General features: G+C 48.3%; 1 protein-coding gene across 3 annotated transcripts in view; it reads right to left on the bottom strand.

The window, feature by feature from the left end:
• Positions 1-1,968: 1,968 nt before the first annotated feature.
• Positions 1,969-20,227, bottom strand: part of SAMM50 (SAMM50 sorting and assembly machinery component) — a 41,250-nt gene continuing 22,991 nt past the window's right edge. For all 3 annotated transcript variants that reach the window (XM_003419718.4, XM_064283401.1, XM_064283400.1), the window contains 5 exons: positions 17,092-17,162; positions 14,540-14,607; positions 10,556-10,702; positions 9,709-9,850; positions 1,969-2,184 (listed from right to left, as the gene is read on the bottom strand). In XM_003419718.4, coding sequence (XP_003419766.2) covers positions 2,139-2,184; positions 9,709-9,850; positions 10,556-10,702; positions 14,540-14,607; positions 17,092-17,162 — 474 coding nt within the window. In that variant the 3' untranslated portion in view covers positions 1,969-2,138. The remainder of the gene's footprint in view (positions 2,185-9,708; positions 9,851-10,555; positions 10,703-14,539; positions 14,608-17,091; positions 17,163-20,227) is intronic.

Here is a 20,227-nt window from a genome sequence, read left to right on the forward strand (position 1 = left end):
GGCCTGTGGAGACGCTGGCAGCTGACCCGTGTCACATCCTCTGGAGACAGCGGGAACCCTCATTACGTGCACTTTCATCGAGGTACATGTCTGGGGGACCCGGGGCTGCCTGGGCCTGCCTGATTAAACCTGTGCCTTCTCACTGCTGCCTCCTTCTCTGGAGTCTGCCGACAGCTGGGGGCATTCTGGGAAAGCCTGTATTACTCAGACTTTGCTGTTCTTAATTTTCAGCATCCGAAAATGACAGTGTTGTAGCCTCGGTTCTTCTTCTGCCAAAGGCAGAAACGTTAAACTGTAAACAATCGAATGTCAGATTTAGGGGAAAAAGTTTATTTTCCTATCTATGTTCCCAACTGCTAACAGAAAGGTAAAATGATTTTCTCTTCCATATTCTCTGCAAAGGCCCTGGGCCCCACACGGGCAATGAGGGCAGGCCAGTCTCAGGGCCATCAGCTTAGCGCAGGGACCACGAGCTCGGCCCAGGGACCACTCGGAACAAGGCTGCTCCTGGAACCCCCAGCTCACGTGGCACAGACCTAGACTACGGGTCCTAGGGAAAGGCAGTGACGGGGACTTGGCCCAGCTGGGAGTGGGGAAAATCCTCCAGGAAGGCGCCCCAGCTAAGGCCTAAGGGGCGTCACCTGCAACCCTGGGCATTTTGCCATGAGTTCTAAGGGCTGTGTTACCTTTTTTTTTAAAACCTTTTTTCACATGTGATGAAATACTACTTTGAGAGATACAAACTGGGCTAGGCAGAATAACGTGCCCTTAAAATGTCCACGTCCCGGTACCTGTGAATATGTTTTTACTTGGCAAAGGGGGCTAAAGGTTGCTGATCAGGTGATGAAAAGCAGATTATTCCAGGTTACCTGAGGGGGCCCAATGGAATCACAGGGTCCTGGAAGGATGGCATAGGGAAGCAGAAGCAGCAGAGACTTGAAGATGCTGTGCCGCAGGTTTTGACGACGGAGGGAGGGGCCACAAGCCAAGGAATGCGGGCGGCCTCTAGAAGCTGGAAAAGGCAAGGAAGTCTTCCTCCCCTGGAGCCTCCAGAGGGAACCAGCCCTGCCCACACCTTGACTCCAGCCCAGTGAGACTAAAATCTGACCTCCAGATGGTAAGATTATAAATGCCGTTTTAAGCGCCTAGGTTTGTGACAATTTGTTACATAGCACAGGAAGCAAGTGTCTTATTAACACAGCTACTACTCCATGGACTGCCAGAAGAACAAACAACTCTGTCTTGGAAGAAGTACAACCAGAACGCTCCTCAGAAGCAAGGATGGAGAGACTGAGTCTTACGTACTTTGGACATGTTGTCAGGAGGCACCAATCCCTGGAGACGGACATCAGGCTTGGTAAAGGAGACAGTCAGCGAAAAAGAGGAAGACCCTCAATGAGACGGACTGACAAAGTGGCTGCAGCAATGGGCTCAGGCATAACAATTGTGAGGATGGGGCAGGACCGGGCAGTGTTTCATTCTGTTGTACATGGGATCGCTGTGAGTCGGAACCAAGCTGACGGCACCTAACAACTCCACAGCCAGCCTTCCGTCTGCCTCAGCGTCCCTGACGGCACAGTGTGATTCCTCTCACACCACTTATACATTTAGGTGACTCAAACACTCAGTCTGGTGACTCTAAGCAGTGATGCCCACCAACATGGGTCTTCCCCGGGCACTATCCTGGACACCCTCTTCCCTCCACCACAGTGGTTGGGTTCTGGGAACACATCCAGACCCCTCCTGGCTTTGGTTCTGCTGAATGCTCGTGGTACACGGAGAACCAAACCCTGAGATGCCTACAGTCTGGGCTGGAAGGAGCGTGGAGATGGCTTGAGGAGACCTGACGTGGGGAGGGACTGTGTGTAAGCACACGCGGCCTCGCCCACCATTTCAACCCTGACCAGGTCCTCAGGAAAAGCCGGTGAGGGCACACTGCTGGAGGAAGGAAACCGTGTCCACGTCGCATCTGGGTATTGGTCTGTAAAATTTATTGGCATGGTTTCCCATGGGGACTGCAGTCAGAGCATCGTGCCGGTGTGTGTACTCTGAGGGAAACACACGTGGCACCGAGCGACCCGCTGCAGCCTGGACCCCCGAGGGCCTCCCCGAGGGAGCAGGTGGGCGCTCTGCTGCAGCTACAGGAACCTTATCCCAGCTCCAAACTGGACGCCATCACATATCCTAAAATTAAAAACAAACAAAGTGAGGAATCAAATCCTGCAGTCTGCTCCATTCCCCTCCTGGTTCACATCCCATACACGTGCCTCCTGGAAAGCCACACCCGGCAGCCCCTGCCTGTGCACTCCTCCTGCCCCTTACCCCCTCTCAGCCCCAGCCGGCTCTCCAGAGCCCCTGACCCGAGAGCCAACCTGCCAGGAAGCACAGGCTTCCCAGGGAAAATGGCACTCAGAGCCCAGCCAGCAGCTGACGGTGCATTTGTGGAAGATGACCATTTTTGCAAGTTGTGGACAAATTCTAGAAAGACTGGGCACTGAGAACAGCTCAGTCACTCACAGGAGAGCTGACCTCTCCACCACTGTTTAACACCTGGGCCCTCGTCCGGGCGGAGGACTGACAGCTCAGGAAAACTGGCACGGACATTTTTCTTTTCCACCCTGACTGTGAGTGAGGAAAGCAAACATCCGGTCTATTACGAGATTGAAGAGGGGGGATCAGGAGTGTGGTCTCGGCCTGCTGAACCCTCAGTGGTGCTCATCAGCCACTGACAGCGCGGAAGCTATCTAACCAGGAGGCAGGATCTACAGCAGACCACACCAACGTCCGTGAAAGCCGGATTTAAAATCAAAACCTTGACTGCATTGTACCACACTGTTCTGTTCCGATCTGAACGATCTGCTTACACATTCTACACCGTCAGATTGGTAAGAGGGGGCTAGGCCCACATTCCCATTCTACATTTGGAAAAATGTCTGAAAATAAGCTACGAGATAAAAAATAAGTCAAGCCTTAGGCTCACATGATTTAGAAAACAGGCAGGCATTCCAATAAAGGCTTGTTTAACTTTGAGCAGATTAAACAATTTCATGAGCACGGGTTTATGTTCAGGGACTACGTAAACACATCCCAAGAAAAATACACCCACTACAAATATTCAAAATCCCATCAAAGTTATACAATGCTAGATATAATTGACCTTTTTACATCCCCCAGACCCTTCACCAAGATATCCATCACTGCTGCGTGTCCCACAACCGCTGAGTGACAGAGAAGGGCCGTGTCTCTATTCCTACTGCTCAGCTCAGCTCGTAGCTCAGAGAAGGCTCCGCAAAGCACCCAAGTCTCCCTCCCTCCTTCCATGGCCACTGTCTTAGTTCTCGCCCCCTGCCTGCAGCCCACCTGCCAACACCCCCATCTGTCTGTATCCTCACCTGCCTGCTCCCTCACCTGCCTGCACCCTCACCTGCCTGCTCTCACCTGCCTGCACCCTCACCTGCCTGCACCTTCACCTGCCTTCTCTCTCACCTGCCTGCACCCTCACCTGCCTGAACCCTCACCTGCCTGCTCTCACCTGTCTGCTCTCTCACCTGCCTGCACCCTCACCTGCCTGCTCTCTCACCTGCCTGCTCTCCCACCTGCCTGCTCTCACTGCCTACACCCTCACCTGCCTGCTCTCTCACCTGCCTGAACCCTCACCTGCCTGCTCTCTCACCTGCCTGAACCCTCACCTGCCTGCTCTCACCTGTCTGCTCTCACCTGCCTGCACCCTCACCTGCCTGCTCTCTCACCTGCCTGCTCTCACTGCCTGCACCCTCACCTGCCTGAACCCTCACCTGCCTGCTCTCTCACCTGCCTGCACCCTCACCTGCCTGCTCTCTCACCTGCCTGCTCCTTCACCTGTCTGCACCCTCACCTGCCTCTAGCCAAGCACCACCAGCGCCACCACACGAGTCTTTATGAAGGTCACTTCCCTCCCTTGGCTCCAGTGCCTCACACAAGGTTTCCCCAAGTGTGTCAGGAGCAACGCTCTCGCTGTTCCATCCAATGACTGCTGTGAACACCTGGCACCGCTCTGGGACTAGGAACTCCACGGTGAGCAGGCAGATGAGGTCCCTGCACTCAAAGACCTTGGGCTGTATGTGAGCAGAAGGCCCCTGCAGTTGGAAGACTGGGAGGAGCAGGGGACAGCAGATAGAAACCAGCCTCCCTGAGCTGGCCCCGCCACCCTTGGCCCTCCTCACACCGAACTTCTGCCCCACACAGAGCTCCCTCCTGGTGCCCGAAAGCTCTGGCTGCTCCTCTAGCCTGGGGTGCTCACTCCACAAGAACCTGGATGTCCTTCCAGAAGATTCTGCTCAGGTGTCAACACCTCAGCCCTTCTCAGCACCCCCTCCCCCCATGGCAACGCTCCTCGCCCATCTTTCTCCCTCATTGGCTGCGAGCAGCTCTCCCCACGGGTCACCTTAGTCACCACGTCTCCAGAGGCTGCGCTCGGTGAGGCAGGATGTGACAGGATGCTGGAGGATCTGAGACAACACTGCCACGAACCCCTGCCAACGCAGGACCTAGCAAACACTTCAAAACTACTTCCACTTTTACAAAGATCTGAATCCTAAGTATAGAGCAACCACAGTGACTACAGGGGAAATCTATGGGCAGTCGGCACCCAGGTGAGCCCCGTCTTGCTAGCTGCCAAAATTTAACAAAGAAGATACAATTCTGGCAGCCTCAGTCGAAGTCATAAATTCTGATTTCTCTGAAGGCAATTTCTGCATTTGGGTTGAAAAGAGGCCAGGCTGGCCCCCAGGACACGGTACACAGTGAAGCTCTGTACACAGTGAAGCTCTGCTGCGACCATCGCGGACACAGAGCACAGCGAGCGGCTGCCCAGCCGGGGCCTGTTTAAGGATCAGGGGCGGCACAGCGTGTTTCTCCTCCCGGAGGAAACCACGTTTTGAGATTTATCTCTGAAACAGACTTTACAAATACAGCCCAGAGACAGGCCGAGTGTCGAGGGAAGTGGAGCCATTCTCTCTAAAAACCATTTGAGAGCAAGCAGTAAAGGGAACAGCTCCTGAGAGCCGCGGTGCTGACTTCCCGGCGCACACTGCCACCCAGTGGCCATACGCAGTACTGCAACGACAGTGGCTGCAGGGGAGAAGGACCTTGAAAAGGGGCAGCAGGCCCAAAGCAGGACACGTGCCCCACGGTCCCACGGCCGGGGAGTGACAGGGCAGGGCCACAACCCACTGCTGTTTCAGGGCTTCCAGAGGCTGCAGAGTCAGCCCCCAGCGATCGGCAACAGGGCCGAAACCCACAAGAACGTGGCAGCCAAGCAAATACACTTCTAGTTCTCTCTGGAACAAAAAACATTTAAAATGTATTTACTCGTCCAATTAGGACAAATATTAAAATTAACATGTACTAACTGACTGCAGGAAACCCTGGTGGTGCAGCGGTTAAGAGCTCAGCTACTAACCAAAACGTTGGTAGTTGGAATCCACCAGCCACTCCTTGGAAACCTTCTGGGGCAGTTCTACTCTGTCCTGTAGGCTCACTCTGACTCAGAACCGACGAGACAGCAACGGGTTTGGTTTTCTGGTCTGAACTCACTGCAGTGGACACAGCCTGGGTGTGTTCCCTGAGATGGGAAGTCAGCGTAGAATCCAAGTGTGGACAAAACGCCCCAACACGGAGCTACGGGAGGACTGGGACAGTGCATTGTGCAGGTGGCAGCGGGCCCTGGGTGCAGGGGACACTGCAGCACGCTCAGTCTCCCGAGTGTGGTGGCGATGCATGGCTGTGGCAATCTCTTGTTTGCTCGTTCCTGGGCTTTAGAATCAGCCTGCCTGACTACTTACACTGTGGGGTCTGTTTCCTCGTCTGTCCAAAGGGGTGACAGCCTCAACTGCATAAAGCTGCTGTGAGACCTAATAAAGTGAGGTGCTTAGCTTGGCGTCTGACACAGGCAAGCTCCTTCCTCCCCCAAACGTTATCCTTGCTCCCAGCAGAGGCAAGGAGTCATTCAAACCTCCCTACCCCAGAGTGTGGCTGGTCCCCAGGCAGCGCATCAGCACCACGAGGGAGCATGTTAGGACATAGCGTTTCCAGTCACCGAGATGAAGGAATGGACTCTGCCCTTAACCAGGCGCCAGGTGATGGAAACAGAGCACAGTGTGAGGCACCAGCCAGAAGGCTGCATCCCAGGGGCTGTCCTTGAGGGGGCACCACCGCACCTCTGGGCTACCTGCAAGGATTCTAATGAGCACCAGGGGGCTAAGCTGGGAGACCAAGGTCCCCATCTGCAGGAGAATAAAAGCTTTGTAGGCAACAGTCTGAGGGGCTCTCTTGTAAAGTGAGCCTCATCTACTGAAGCCAGTACAGGTTTGTGGGGTCTTTGCTAAGAGGCTATCTAATGCACACCCTGCGCTAGCTCCGCAGTCCTCAGGCATCCATTTTCTCACATTCACTCTGCAATCACAACGCCTGTTTTGAGCACTGTCACCCTGGCAGCAGCCACGCATGCAGGGGGAAGGGAGACGTCTCCTGTGGGAGCAGTGAACACTGGTGGCTTTGTCGGGAAAGCTGGACACAGTGAGCACGGCAGCAGCCACCACCATGCGAGAGACAGACAGCATCCACTGACGACAGCCAAGTACTGCAAGTGTTCCGCGCACATTAGTTCACTTCGTCGTCGCCACAAACCCGCAGAGTGATCGCCATCGTCTTCCGTTCTCACCCAGTCACACAGCGTAGGAGCGGCCCAGCTGGGTTCAAGCCTGGGCAGCTGCGCTGAGCGCACAGTCTGCCCGCCTGCCTGCCTAACCTCCAGCTCTGCTTTGTCCGAGAGCAGGCAAGGTGTGCAGGTGCTGAAAGGGCTCTCACGTGACAAGGGAGCCATGGCAGCCCTGCAGTGCCCCTGGATACAGAGCGGATGTGAAATCAGCCCTCCAGTGAGAGTGGGAGGAAGAGCAGATTCTACCGAAGTGATAGCTGTGGGGGTCTGTCTGAAAGGCTGCTACGGAACTGCTCCTACGTAACAACGGGGCATTAAAAGCCTGCTAAAACGACTACCCTTTAAGAAGCACCATCACTTACCCTGAAGTAGACGACTTGTTAGGTGCAGTCAAGTTGGTTCCGACTAACAGTGACCCTATGAACAACAGAGCTAACTAAACACTGCCCGGTCCTGCACCATCCTCCCAACTGTTGCTCTGTTTGCGCCCATTGTTGCAGCCACCATGTCAATCCATCTTGTGGAGGGTCTTCCTCTTTTCTGCTGACCCTCTACTTTACCAAGCATGATGTCCTTTCCAGGGACTGATCCCTCCCGATAACATGTCCAAACTATGTAAGACATAGTGTCACCATCTTTGCTTCTAAGCATTCTGGTCGTACTTCTTCCAAGACAGATTTGTTCCTTCTTTTGGCAGTCCATGGAATATTCAATATTCACCAACACCACAATTCAAAGGCATCAATTCTTGTTCCGTCTTCCTTATTCATTGTTCAGCTTTCACATGCATATGATGCCATTGAAAATACCATGGCTTGGGTCAGGCACACCTTAGTCTTTGCTTTTCAACACTTTAAAGAGGTCTTTTGCAGCAGATTTGTCCAATGCAATGTGTCTTTTGATATCCTGACTGCTGCTTCCATGGGTGTTGATCGTGGATCCAAGTAAAATGAAATCTTTGACAACTTCAAACTTTTCTCCGTTTATCGTGATGTTGCTCATTGGTCCCGTTGTGAGGATTTTTGTTTTCTTTATGTTGAGGTGTAATCCATACTGAAGGCTGTGATTTTTGATCCTTATCAGCAAGTGCTTCAAGTCCTCTTCACTTTCAGCAAGCAAGGCTGTGTCATCTGCATAACGCAGGTTGTTAATGAGTCTTCCTCCAATCCTGATGCCCCGTTCTCCTTCATATAGTCCAGCTTCTCGGATTATTTGCTCAGCATACAGACTGAATAAGTGTGGTGAAAGGATACAACCCTGACACACACCTTTCCTGAGTTTAAACCACGGAGTGTCCCCCTGTTTTGTTCAATCGACTGCCTCTTTGTTTATGTACAGGTTCCTCATGAGCACAATGAAGCGTTCTGGAATTTCCATTCTTTGCAATGGTATTCGTAATTTGTTATGATCCACACAGTCAAATACCTTTGCACAGTCAATAAAACACAGGTAAACATCCTTCTGGTATTCTCTGCTTTCAGCCAGGATCCACCTGACATCAGCAATGAGATCCCTGGTTCCATGTCCCCTCCTGAATCTGGCCTGAATTTCTGGCAGTTTCCTGTTGGTATACTGCTGCAGCCGCTTCTGAACTATCTTCAGCAAAATTTTACTTGCATGTGATATTGTTTGATAATTTCTACATTCGGTTGGATCAATTTCCTTGGAAATAGGTATAAATACGGATCTCTTCCAGTCAGCTGGCCACGTAGCTGTCTTGCAAATTTCTTGGCATAGACAAGTGAGCACTTTCAGCGCTGTATCCCTTTGTTGAAACATGGCAATTGGTATCCCGTCAATTCCTGGAACCTTGTTTTTCGCCAATGCCTTCAGTGCAGCTTGGACGTCCTCCTTCAGTATCATCCGCTCCTGATCATTATGCCACCTCTTGAAATGGTTGAATGTCGACTGATTCTTTTTGGTACAGTGACTCTGTGTATTCCTTCTATCTTCTTTTGATCCTTCTTGTGTCGTTTAATATCTTCCCCATAGAATCCTTTACTATTGCAACTCGAGGCTTGAATTTTCTCTTCAGTTCTTTCAGCCTGAGAAATGTTGGGCATGTTCTTCCCTTTTGGTTTTCTATCTCCAGCTCTTTGAAACCTGTCCGCCGTGGATGACCCTGCTGGTATTTGAATACTGGTGGCACAGCTCCCAGCATCACAGCAACATTCAAGCTCCCACAGTATGACAAACTGACAGACACGTGGGGGAAGTAGAAGACTTAGTAAGTGTAAAAATGGTAGAATATTTCCTTAAACTAAGACAAATTACAACTTCGTGTTTAAAACCCAGGGCTGAGACTCAGCACCCCACTGAGGGCGAGGAAAGAGAGAAAACTGAAGGGAAAGAAACAGAGCCTAGAGTACTGAAGTATGAGGTAGTAAGAGACAACATAAACACTATCATCACAATGATTCCCATACAACATAAGAAACGGAATTAAAATTAATTTCTCTAACTGTAAATGCCCTGCGCCGTATTCGCCCAGGTAACATTTAGCAGCTCTTTCTTTAGTACAATGACCAGGGGAAGGGCTAAGGTCGGAGGCCGCTGGGGAACACTCCTCCGGTGCTGAGAGAACGCTCTCGAGAATGAATCCCCTATGGCTGGAGGCAAAGCTTTGTCCCTTCAACCTTAGCCCCTGGCCTGCACAGACAGCCACTGGAAAGCCCTCTTTGCACATCCTACAAGCAGGATCAATAGCGGGCCTCAATTCTTCCAGCCAGACCAGGAGCCACTCCGGCTGCTTGTGTAATGAGAAGCACAAGCAGCCTGGGGTGGGGGTGGGGGTGAGGGTGGGGGTGGGAACACACGACATTTTCTTCCAAAACAGATGGCAAAAAACCTACTGGAGAAAAACACACATATTGCCATTCTTTCACTAACTACTCTATTTCTTCTAAAATCTTGAATCTTAAAGGCCACTGATAAACGATTAACCATGTCCAAACTAAGACAAAATGACTGGCAAGCGTGAGGCGGGTGTGGGAGACAATGCGGGCACTGACCTGTCGCCCCTCTGGACGCCCATGGGGATGCAGTAATTAAGCTCCAGGCGGGCAATGTTGCCAAGCCTGAGGACGATCCCAGCACCGTACGACCAGCGGATGCACTCAGCCAGCCTGCGGATGTGGGCTTTGGGGCCCTCCCCTGGAAAGAGAAAAGGATGTGAGACCAACAGCATCCTGTCCTTTCAAAGCCACGCTCGGACAAGCCCTGGCTCTCCCCTGCCGTCTGCCCAGTGGTAACGTTTGAAGCCAGGCCCTGGGCTGCGAGAAGGGTGCATGAAGTGAGATGAGGACCAGAAACAAAACCCAGAGAGGCTTTGGGACCAGACTTGCTGCCTGCCCCAGTGAGCCGCGCTTCCTCAGCTCCTCGGGCTCCTGCACATTCCGCTGCCTTGGCCTGCCTTTCCCCGCCCTGACCACTGGGACAACCCTCCTCCCGGCCTCAACTCCGGGGCCGTCTGGGAAGCTTCCCATGACTCTTTCTGCCCACTGGCTGCATCCGTCCATCCGCTGAGTCTCCTCTGGACCTGAGCTGCTGGGGAAGGGTGGAGCCCTGTGGCCATAAGGGCTGGAATAGAGTAAGTGCTCAAGAAGTGTCTGTTTAAAGGGATGGGCAGGTTTCTCTCTGCAGACAGCACTGGTAACTAGTCTCCATGCACGCTGCAGTCACCCAAGCAACGACTCTGTTCTGGGCACCGTACAGGCGTTGTGGGAGCTATTCAAAGTCAAGCGCAGTCTTTACAGCTAAAGACCGTGGAATCTGAGAGAGAGACGCCTATTCGTGTACTCGGCTTTTAAACATAAAGCTAGCTGCATGAGAAGGTTTTGCTTCCAGTCCAAGCTTTACCATAGTTGAGGTTGCAGAGGTTTCCTGCGTTGAGGAAGAAGTGCGTTCTGAAAAGTTCTCCAAAGCCGCCCTGGCCGGGCCGGAAAGGCAGTGGGGTATAGAGGTGCAGGCCGCCGGCCCAGTAGGCCTCCCCTCCCAGGTAGTCTCCTAGCAGGAGGGCACAGAACAAGAACAAGGTCACATGGACCGAAATCACATGAACTCGCACAGTACACAAGACTCATTTCATATAAATAAGCACGCAGCTCTGTGAATAGCAGGTTTTCTAACTCCTGGTGCTGCTGGCCTCATTTAAATCATCTTTCTTTTTCTCCTGGTTTGTTTTACAATTTGCTTTAGCTGGAAAAAAAAAAAAAAAGCCAGTATAGTTTAGGAAAGAATGTAATCTCGTAAACATCACTTTATCCACAACTGCAGATAGCGACAGGCCTCTGCAGTTGTGGATAAAGTATTACTTTATGTATTATTTTTGCCAAAATGTCAAGATCACAGTGTTGAGAGACAAAATGCAGAAAAGCTCTCTGCAGGTCCTGGACGTGGATGAACGCACTACTAACGAAAAGGCACGGGGCACCTCCCGTACTCGGCACAGTGCCACCTAAGGCACCCGCCCGGGCCCGGCGTCTGCAGAGAGAAGGCTGTCTGTAAAGGTGCACAGCTACTCAGAACTTTTTATTTCAGAGAAAGGTTAATGTTGCCATAATTAAAGGCTACCCACGGACAGCACGCATTTTCATTATTTCTGAAAATGCTTTTATCCCTTCCATTTTGCTATAAATAGTCACACTGAAGGGACAAAAAAAAAAAACAAAAACCTTAAATGTTTATACTTTGCTGTAAAAATGCTATTTATAAAGGGTCATAGTCCCTTTAATACAAAATGACAGATCATGACAAAGAAAAATACTGGATGTCTGAGACTGACCCCAAGGAAAGAACTGTTTATTCACTTAGAGACGTCAGCAGCTCCTTCCTTAACCCCTTTTAATATGTATGTATGAATGTTTAATACAGTCACATGTTTCTAGAGGGAACGAACAAGCTTGAGAGGAAATAACAAAAGGTCAACTTTGTTCCTTATTTCCCAGAAACAGCCCTTTCTTTCCTTAAATAACCAACTGTATTCTGATCATAAAAGCAATAAACTTGTAGACAATCTGATATAGAGAATTAGAGAAAAAAAAAAGAAATTTTCTTCTAATTTCTACTATTCAGAGATGACCAGCTAACATTCTGGTGTTCTTTCTTCCAGTGAAGTGTAACGTATAATTAAATCATAAAATTCGGCTCATTTAATATATATGGCTTCTAGTCTTCTTTTTTTTTTAGTTCAACATATCACAAGCATTTCCCTTACACTCTTTGAAATGTGATTTTTATAGCTGAATAATTACACTATCGTTGTCGTGTGCCATGGAGTTGATTCCAGCTCGTAACAACCCTACAGGACAGAGGAGAACTGTCCACTGGGTTTCCAATGTTGTAATCGTTCCAGGAGTAGACTGCGACATCTTTCTCCCATAGAGCAGCTGGTGGGTTCCAACTGCCGACCTGTTAGTTAGCAGGCAAGCGCTTAACCACTGCGCCACCAGGGCTCTTTGAATAATCACATAGCTATACCGTGATTCAGGATCCATTTGCCTTCCATTGGCACACTGGTTTCTAATCTCACAATAGTAGACACTAACCTGTGATGAGAACCCCAGTGCACACACACACATAGTTTTAAACCTCGTACTGACATAGAGAAAAGTACAAGAAATCTAAGTGTACAACTCAACGGTGTTCACACTGAACACACCCACAAGCACCCAGATCAAAAAATAGAACGTCCAGCCCCCTGGAAGCCCCTGTTCTCCTTTGTAAATCACTACCTACATATTATGGATTGAACTGTGTCCCCCCAAAACATGTGTTGTAAATTCTAACCCTTATACTTGCAGATGTAGTCCCATTTGGAAATAGGGTTTGCTTCGTTATGTTAATGAAGCAATGAGTATAGGGTGTGTTTTGGGCCAATCACCGTTGACATATATAAACTGAGCAGATTAGGCACACAGAAGCCAGCAGAGATTGAGGAAGACAGATGCCATATGAAGGTCACCAAGGGACCAAGGAACAGTAGCTGGAAAGAGACAAGGATTTTCCTCCAGAACCAACAAAGACAGAAAGCCTTCCCCCAGAGCCGGCACCCTGAATTCGGACTTCAAGCCTCCTAGACCGTGAGAAAATAAATTTCTGTTTGTGAAAGCCACCCCCTTGTGGTATTTCTGGATAGCAGCACTAGATGACTGAGACACCACCACTCAGGCCACGGGCAACCACTACCCGGTGGCTAACAGCAGAGCCTGGCCCTGGGTGGTGCAAACGGTTACTGCTAGCTGAAAGGTTCAAGGCTGGGGTCCACCCAGAGGTGCCTCGGGAGAAAGGCCTGGTGATCTACTTCTGAAAAATCAGCCACTGAAAACTCTGTGGACACACACGGGGTCGCTATGAGTCAAAGCCGACTCAACAGCACCTGGCTTTTTTAACAGCATAGGTTAGTTCAGCCAGGTCCCAAACTTGACGTAAATGGAAGCACACACTCTGCATGTCTCTGGGTCTGGCCCCTTTCTGCACGTCTCTGAGGCTCGCTCACTCATGCCCTCCTTGGGCCAGCGGCTGTGACCCGGCGATCCTCCCGGCTGTACCGTATCTCACAGGGTGAAGACATCACTGCTCGTTTGCCCATCTATTGTCAACGGGTGTTGGGTAGTTCCAGTTTGGGGCTACCGTGAGCATTCCCTGCACACATACTTTTACAGCGTCTCTTACTATATCCCCTGGATAGATGCCTAGAATGGGGTCACTGAGTTAGAAAGAATAATCATGTTTAAGGCTCCTGGCACCTATCGTCCAACTGCTTTCATGGAAGTTAAGGCGACTTACATCCTTGCCCAGAGTCTTACCCACTGCCTATCTGAGAAGCAGTAAGTGGAATATCATGGTGTTTTGATTTTCAGACAAGCGAAAAGTTCCCAAACTTTCATACAGCTCTCATATCGTACTTACTTGCTTATAAGAAAAAAAAAATAAAATAAAGCCACCCAAAACTCATGTCACTTTTCTAGAAAATCTGAAACTCTAATAAAGTACTCTAAGAACACATGGAAAGACAAATCCGTATTTCACACAAAAATTTATGCACCATGCAGTCATTATTTATAATGACATAAAACAGGACAATATACAACCATTTAAAACAACGCTGTTGAAAGTTTCTAATAACGAGCGGAGACACCTTCAACTGTATCTCTGCTACAACATCATGTGGAGGAGAGGGTGCCAGGAAACGCGAATTCTCACACATTGCTGGAAAGGATATAACTGAGACAGCCTTTCTAGAGAGCACCACAAAGCCTTAAAATATCGAAATCCTTTGATCCAGCAATTACACATCTAGAACTTTCTATTAAAGTAGAACGCACAGATGAGCACACAGAAGGATATTCGCTGATATACTGTTTTAAAATTGTGAAAAAAGGAAAACAGTATAAATGTTCTAAACTTCGGATTTGGTTAAAAAAAATTATAGTATGTTAATAAGATGAAATATGTAGCTATTAAAAATGATAAAATATTCTCATAAAAATACACTTGGTATATTTTTAAAATGGGAGAGGGGACATGTTAAAAAGCAGTAGGGAAACACAACAAACTGAAACACAAGTGTGAAGTCGTGCACGTGAACAGCCCGGAAGGAACGCAGACGACACGCACACACGTTCTCTCTGGGTGCCTGCACTATGGATCATTTTCATGTTTGGCTTTGATACGTTTTCTGATCTTTCTACAATTCTAATTCCCTCAGCAGCTGTCTACTCCCTGGCTGCTGTGTGGTGGACACTGAACTAGATTCTAACTCCACAGTGACGGACAGGAACACCGATGACTACGTGCCCGGAAGTTACGCGGTGTGTGCGGCGGGACGGTGGGGCGACAGACCTTCACTCTGAGGACCGATGCTGTGCATGCTGAATCCACGGACGCTGGTCGGGCCCCCCAGGTAAAACCTAAACGAGAGCAGAACGTCAGAGCAAAGTCGCCAGGTGAAAAGCGACAGCAGACGTGGAAGTGCCTAAGTCCGAGTCGCCTTTGGTGCTGCAATGTCAACATCACGGCAAAACAGCCACCGAAGGCTTAGAAAGACCACACGGTTCCTGAAAGTCTAAACTTGACCAGGTGCTTCAAGCTGCTGGGGGCGGGGGGGGGGGGCAGCGACAGGAAGCACAAACGCGGGGACTCAGGGCAGAAGGGCGGTGGTCTGTCCGTTGGAAAGGACTGCCTGTAAGAATCCATTACGCACTTCCTTTTCACAACAGGCCTCCTAACTGCTCAAAACACAACATTCAGAACAAAAAGCAAGACACAAACTGCAGACTGTATGACCTGAAGAGCATAAAGGGGGAAGATAACACCAAAGGAAACTCTTGCTGTTACTTTAAATGTTTTTTTCAACAATGATTTTTCATTAGAAAAACAAAATATTATAATTAAAAAAAATGAATTCCTCTTGGACTCCTTAAGGGACTGGATTTTCATATGTTTTTCAACTATAACTGAATAAAATGAAGGGCATAAATTAAAAATTAGCTACTTAGAAACCCCGTCCACTTTCTATAAAATCGAACAGCTTGTTGGAAGCCGACTGTAGACAGTGATAATTACTAAATAACGAATTAAAATGCTAAGAGAGGTGCGTACAGTCTTTCCAGCGTGGCCGCCAGAGAAGCCCTGAGAGCCGCCTGCGGACCCGCAGGGCCACGTGTTGCTGCTAAAAGCACTGGACATATCTGCACAATCACAACCGGGGTGCTGTGCTCCTGGTCCTCCCGCCACAGAGAAGCCTTGCCGAATTTATCCACTTGAACTTGAGCTTAAGAGTCTATAAATGTGCGTTTACTTATTACTTGAGGTTTCCATGTAAAGCCTGTCTGAATGCTTCATGAATTATAGGAAACAAACAGCAAATTCTTTTCATTTTTAGAAAAACTATACATATCCACACGTTCTTCTGAAAAAAATCCAAATGACCCAGGGAGCACGTAATATAAAAAGTGAAAAGGTCCTTCCTCCCGCCTTGTCTGCCCACCACATCCCAGGGGCCAGAGTGGGCCACGCGGTCAGTGGAGACCCTCGCCACTGCACCCGCAAACAGACTGCCCACGCCGGGGTTTCTGGCCCCTCATTAGGAAGAGGCCAATTATGTGTTTTTATATGCAAACTCTTAACTTCCAGACACCTATCTCCTTCTGTAAAATAATTACAGTCTTCTTTAGAATGGCCGTACTTATTGAATCATCTGCCCACTGCTGGGCTTAGATAAGGCAGCTGGAAAACTTCTGCTGTTATCAACACGGCTACAATGGACATCCCTGTAAATAACTCTTCCACACTACAAAAGCCTTCCTGTACATTAGATTCATGGAGGTGAAAGTATTTACGAATTTAAGTTTTTATACGTCCCAAAAAACCAGTTGAAGCTAAAGCAACATTTTAATTAGCACAGGGTTTAAAACAAAAAGTTTTCTTGTCCTCAAGGACAGTTACCAGTATTTCAGAGCAGCAAGTACAGAGGCATGCCCTTCTGAAAGGTGGGACCCAGGAATATTCTCTACAAGCCTTAAAAACATTCGCATTCTTCAGACAGTACTTCCACGTTTAGGAATCTCTTCTCAGGAAATAAAATGAACAACCAATGATTGACAAAGCTATGCTTCAGAGTGTTGTTTACAAAAACCACTGAAATATCCAGAACAGTGGTAGGCTACAAAGTTATGGGACATGCAAACAATTAAAGATTGCATGCCATTAAAATGCTGCTTACAAAAAACTTCTCATGACTTGGTGAATGGCTACTCTGGTTTCTTAAAAAACTTTCTTAAAAGGACACAAAACTATATATAAAATACAGTACGTCAACAACTTAGCGTAAAACCAAACCTACTACTGTTGGGTGGATTCCGATTCCTAGTGACCCTACAGGACAGAGCAGAACTGCCCCATATGGTTTCCCAGGAGCAGCCGCCCCACCAGGGCTCCAACGTAACACAGGTGTATATATATAAACGTATGTGTGTACACACACACCCGCAAACACACATCCGCAAAGACAGACTAAAACGAGATAGTCTCAAACGTCACCTCAGCTTGATACTGGGTAGGCCTGAGTCTTTACTTCCTTCAACTTTTCTATTTTTATATTTCTGCAACGCATATGAACTGTATTCTTTTATAATCAGAAGAGAGTGACGCCGAGTTTCTTAATATAATAAACTAAGTAACCTTTACCCCCATGCCTCCAAAAATTGTAAAAAAAAATATTAAGTACAAGGTATACTGGGTATTTTGAGGTTAGCTTAAAAACAAAAACTAAAGAAAAATATAAAATATTGCTCTCCTAAATAATTAAACTTCCCTAAAGTACCTTCTTAGAAATCAACCAAAAAGACCCAAAGGGAAAACATTTTCAAATGACCCACTCGCTTCTTACTCACCGATCGGCAATGCTCGATGGTTTGTCACCAATGGGCACCAGCATCCCACCCCAGAGCGAGGCTGAGATGACCTGTTAAAATATAAACAAACAGCTGTTTTCCTCCGACGTTCTCTTCGTGTGCTAGCAGCTATAAAACATACCCCAAACCCAGTCACTGGCCACACTACGAGCACATGAGGCTCACAGAGCCCTGGGGTGAGGACACCAGAGCCGCAGAGGAGGATACAGGCTCGCGCACATCAGGAATTATAGTTCAGCTGGTTTTGTGTATACGTTCAAAAACACTGCAACTTCAACTCTCAAATAAAGACATACTAAACTTTTTTTTTTTTAAAACACAAGCCAAGTCCCTGGGTAGAGCAAACAGTAAAGTGCTCTACTACTCGCTGAAAGGTTGGTGGTTGGCACCCATTCAGAGGTGCCTGGAAGAAAAGGTCTGGCAACTGCTTCCGAAAGGTCAGTCATTGAAAACTCTATGAAGCACAGTTCCAGTCCGACACACATGGCATTGCCGTGAATTGGAATCGACGTGATGGCAACTGGTTTACACACAAGCCAACGGCAAGCTCCAACACACACAGGGCATGGCTTCTGTCTGACCCGCTGAGAAGCAAGGTTCAGCAGGGCAAGCCTGGCCTGCCGGGGAGGAGGACCAGGGCCTGGATGCGTGACTCTGCATCTGATCACGCCTTGAACTTGGCTTCACACATGGAGGACTGAAGAAACAGAGCATCTCAGGCTGAAAGAAGGATGGTGACGATGCTCGCACAGTTATGAAGTCCAAGCCCAGGGACAGAGCATTCTGGAACAGGTCAAGAGGCAGGCCCTAATATTAGATCAACAGTCTGGTCTTCATTCCCATAAGCGCCACCCACAATACCCACTCAACACCGGAAACCACAGAGGCTCTTAGGCTCAAGTGACACCAGAAACCCCTTGAGTCTGCAGCTGCCCCCTCAAAACCAAAAGTCTCTGTGCACAGCAAGTCCACTTTCTGGATGCTCAGGCCCCAAGATCTTGGCATCAGACTTGAGTCTCCTGCTTCCACTCGCACATGAAACATGTCACGAAGTCCTGCAGCTTTATCTTCAACCCCCCAGGTCCCCGTCCTCACACCCACTGCTGCTCCACACCGCCACACCTCCACCTGACTACAGGCTGGGAAAAAGTTTTTAGTGACGACATTTCCAATCAGTGTCTGATCTCTAAAATCTACATGATACTGCAAAAACTCAACTACGAAAAAACAAATAACCCAATTAAAAAATGGGCAAAGGATATGAACAGGCACTTCACTAAAGAAGACATTTAGGTAGCTAACAGATACGTGAGGAAATGCTCTCGATCATTAGCCATTAGAGAAATGCAAATCAAAACTACAACGAGATTCCATCTCACTCCAACAAGGCTGGCGTTAATACAAAAAATACAAAATAATAAATGTTGGAGAGGTTGTGGAGAGACTGGAACGCTTATACACTGCTGGTGGGAACGTAAAATGGTACAATCACTTTGGAAATCGATTTGGCGCTTCCTTAAAAACCTGGAAATAGAACTACCATACAATCCAGCAATCCCACTCCTCGTAATATATCCTAGAGAAATAAGAGCCCTTACACGAACGGATATATGCACACCCATGTTCATTGCAGCACTGTTTACAATAGCAAAAAGATGGAAGCAGCCAAGGTGCCCATCAACGGATGAATGGATAAATGATGGTGTATTCACACAACGGAATACTACACATCGATAAAGAACAGTGAGGAATCTGTGAAACATTTCATAACATGGAGGAACCTGGAAGGCATTATGCTGAGTGAAATTAGTCAGCTGCAAAAGGACAAATATTATATGAGACCACTATTATAAGAACTTGAAAAATAGTTTAAATAAATAAGAAAATATTCTTTGATGGTTACAAAGGAGGGGGGAGAGGGTACTCACTAATTAGATAGTAGACAAGAACTATTTTAGGTGAAGGGAAAGACAACACACAATACAGGCGAGGTCAGCACAATTGGACTAAACCAAAAGCAAAGCAGTTTCCTGAGTAAACCTAACACTTCGAAGGCCAGCGTAGCAGGGGTGGGGGTTTAGGGATCCTGGTCTCAGGGGACATCTAGGTCAATTGGCATAATAAAATCTATTAAGAAAACATTCTGCATCCCACTTTGGAGAGTGGCGCCTGGGGTCTTAAATGCTAGCAAGAGGCCATCTAAGATGCATCAATTGGTCTCAACCCACCTGGAGCAAAGGAGAATAAAGAACACAAAAGACACAAGGTAATTATGAGCCTAAGAGACAGAAAGGGCCACATAAATCAGAGACTACATCATCCTGAGACCAGAAGAATTAGATGGTGCCCGGCCACAACTGATGACTGCCCTGAGAGGGAACACAACAGAGAATCCCTGATGGAGCAGGAGACCAGTGGGTTGCAGACCTCAAATTCTAGTAAAAAGACCAGACTTAATGGTCTGACTTAGACAAAAGGACCCCAGAGGTCACGGTCCCCAGACCTTCTGTTAGCCCAAGACTGGAACCATTCCCAAAGCCAACTCTTCAGACAGGGATTGGACTGGACTATGGATAGAAAATGATACTGGCGAGGAGTGAGCTTCTTAGCTCAAGTAGACACATGAAGACTATGCTGGCATCTCCTGTCTGGAGGGGAGATGAGAAGGCAGAGGGGGACAGGAGCTGGCTGAATGCACAGGGAATATACGAGAGAAGGAGTGTGCTGTCTCATTAGGGGGAGAGCAAGTAGGAGTATATACATCAACCCATTGCCATCGAGTCGATTCCAACTCATAGCGACCCTATAGGACAGAGTAGAACTGCCCCCACAGAGTTTCCAAGGAGCGCCCGGTAGATTGAAACTGCTGAACTTTTGGTTAGCAGCCATGACACTTAACCACTATGTCACCAGGGCTTCCACAGGAGTATATAGCAAGGTGTATATAAATTTTTGTAAGACTGACTTGGTTTATAAACTTTGACTTAAAGCACAATTAAAAAAAAAAAGATGGAAGTTGTCAAGGATTTCATTTTACTTGGATCCACAATCAACACTCACGGAAGCAGCAGTCAAGAAATCAAAAGACCCATTGCACTGGGCAAATCTGCTGCAA

The sequence above is a fragment of the Loxodonta africana genome, chromosome 4, assembly GCF_030014295.1.
Source record: "Loxodonta africana isolate mLoxAfr1 chromosome 4, mLoxAfr1.hap2, whole genome shotgun sequence".
Classification (NCBI taxonomy): domain Eukaryota; kingdom Metazoa; phylum Chordata; class Mammalia; order Proboscidea; family Elephantidae; genus Loxodonta; species Loxodonta africana.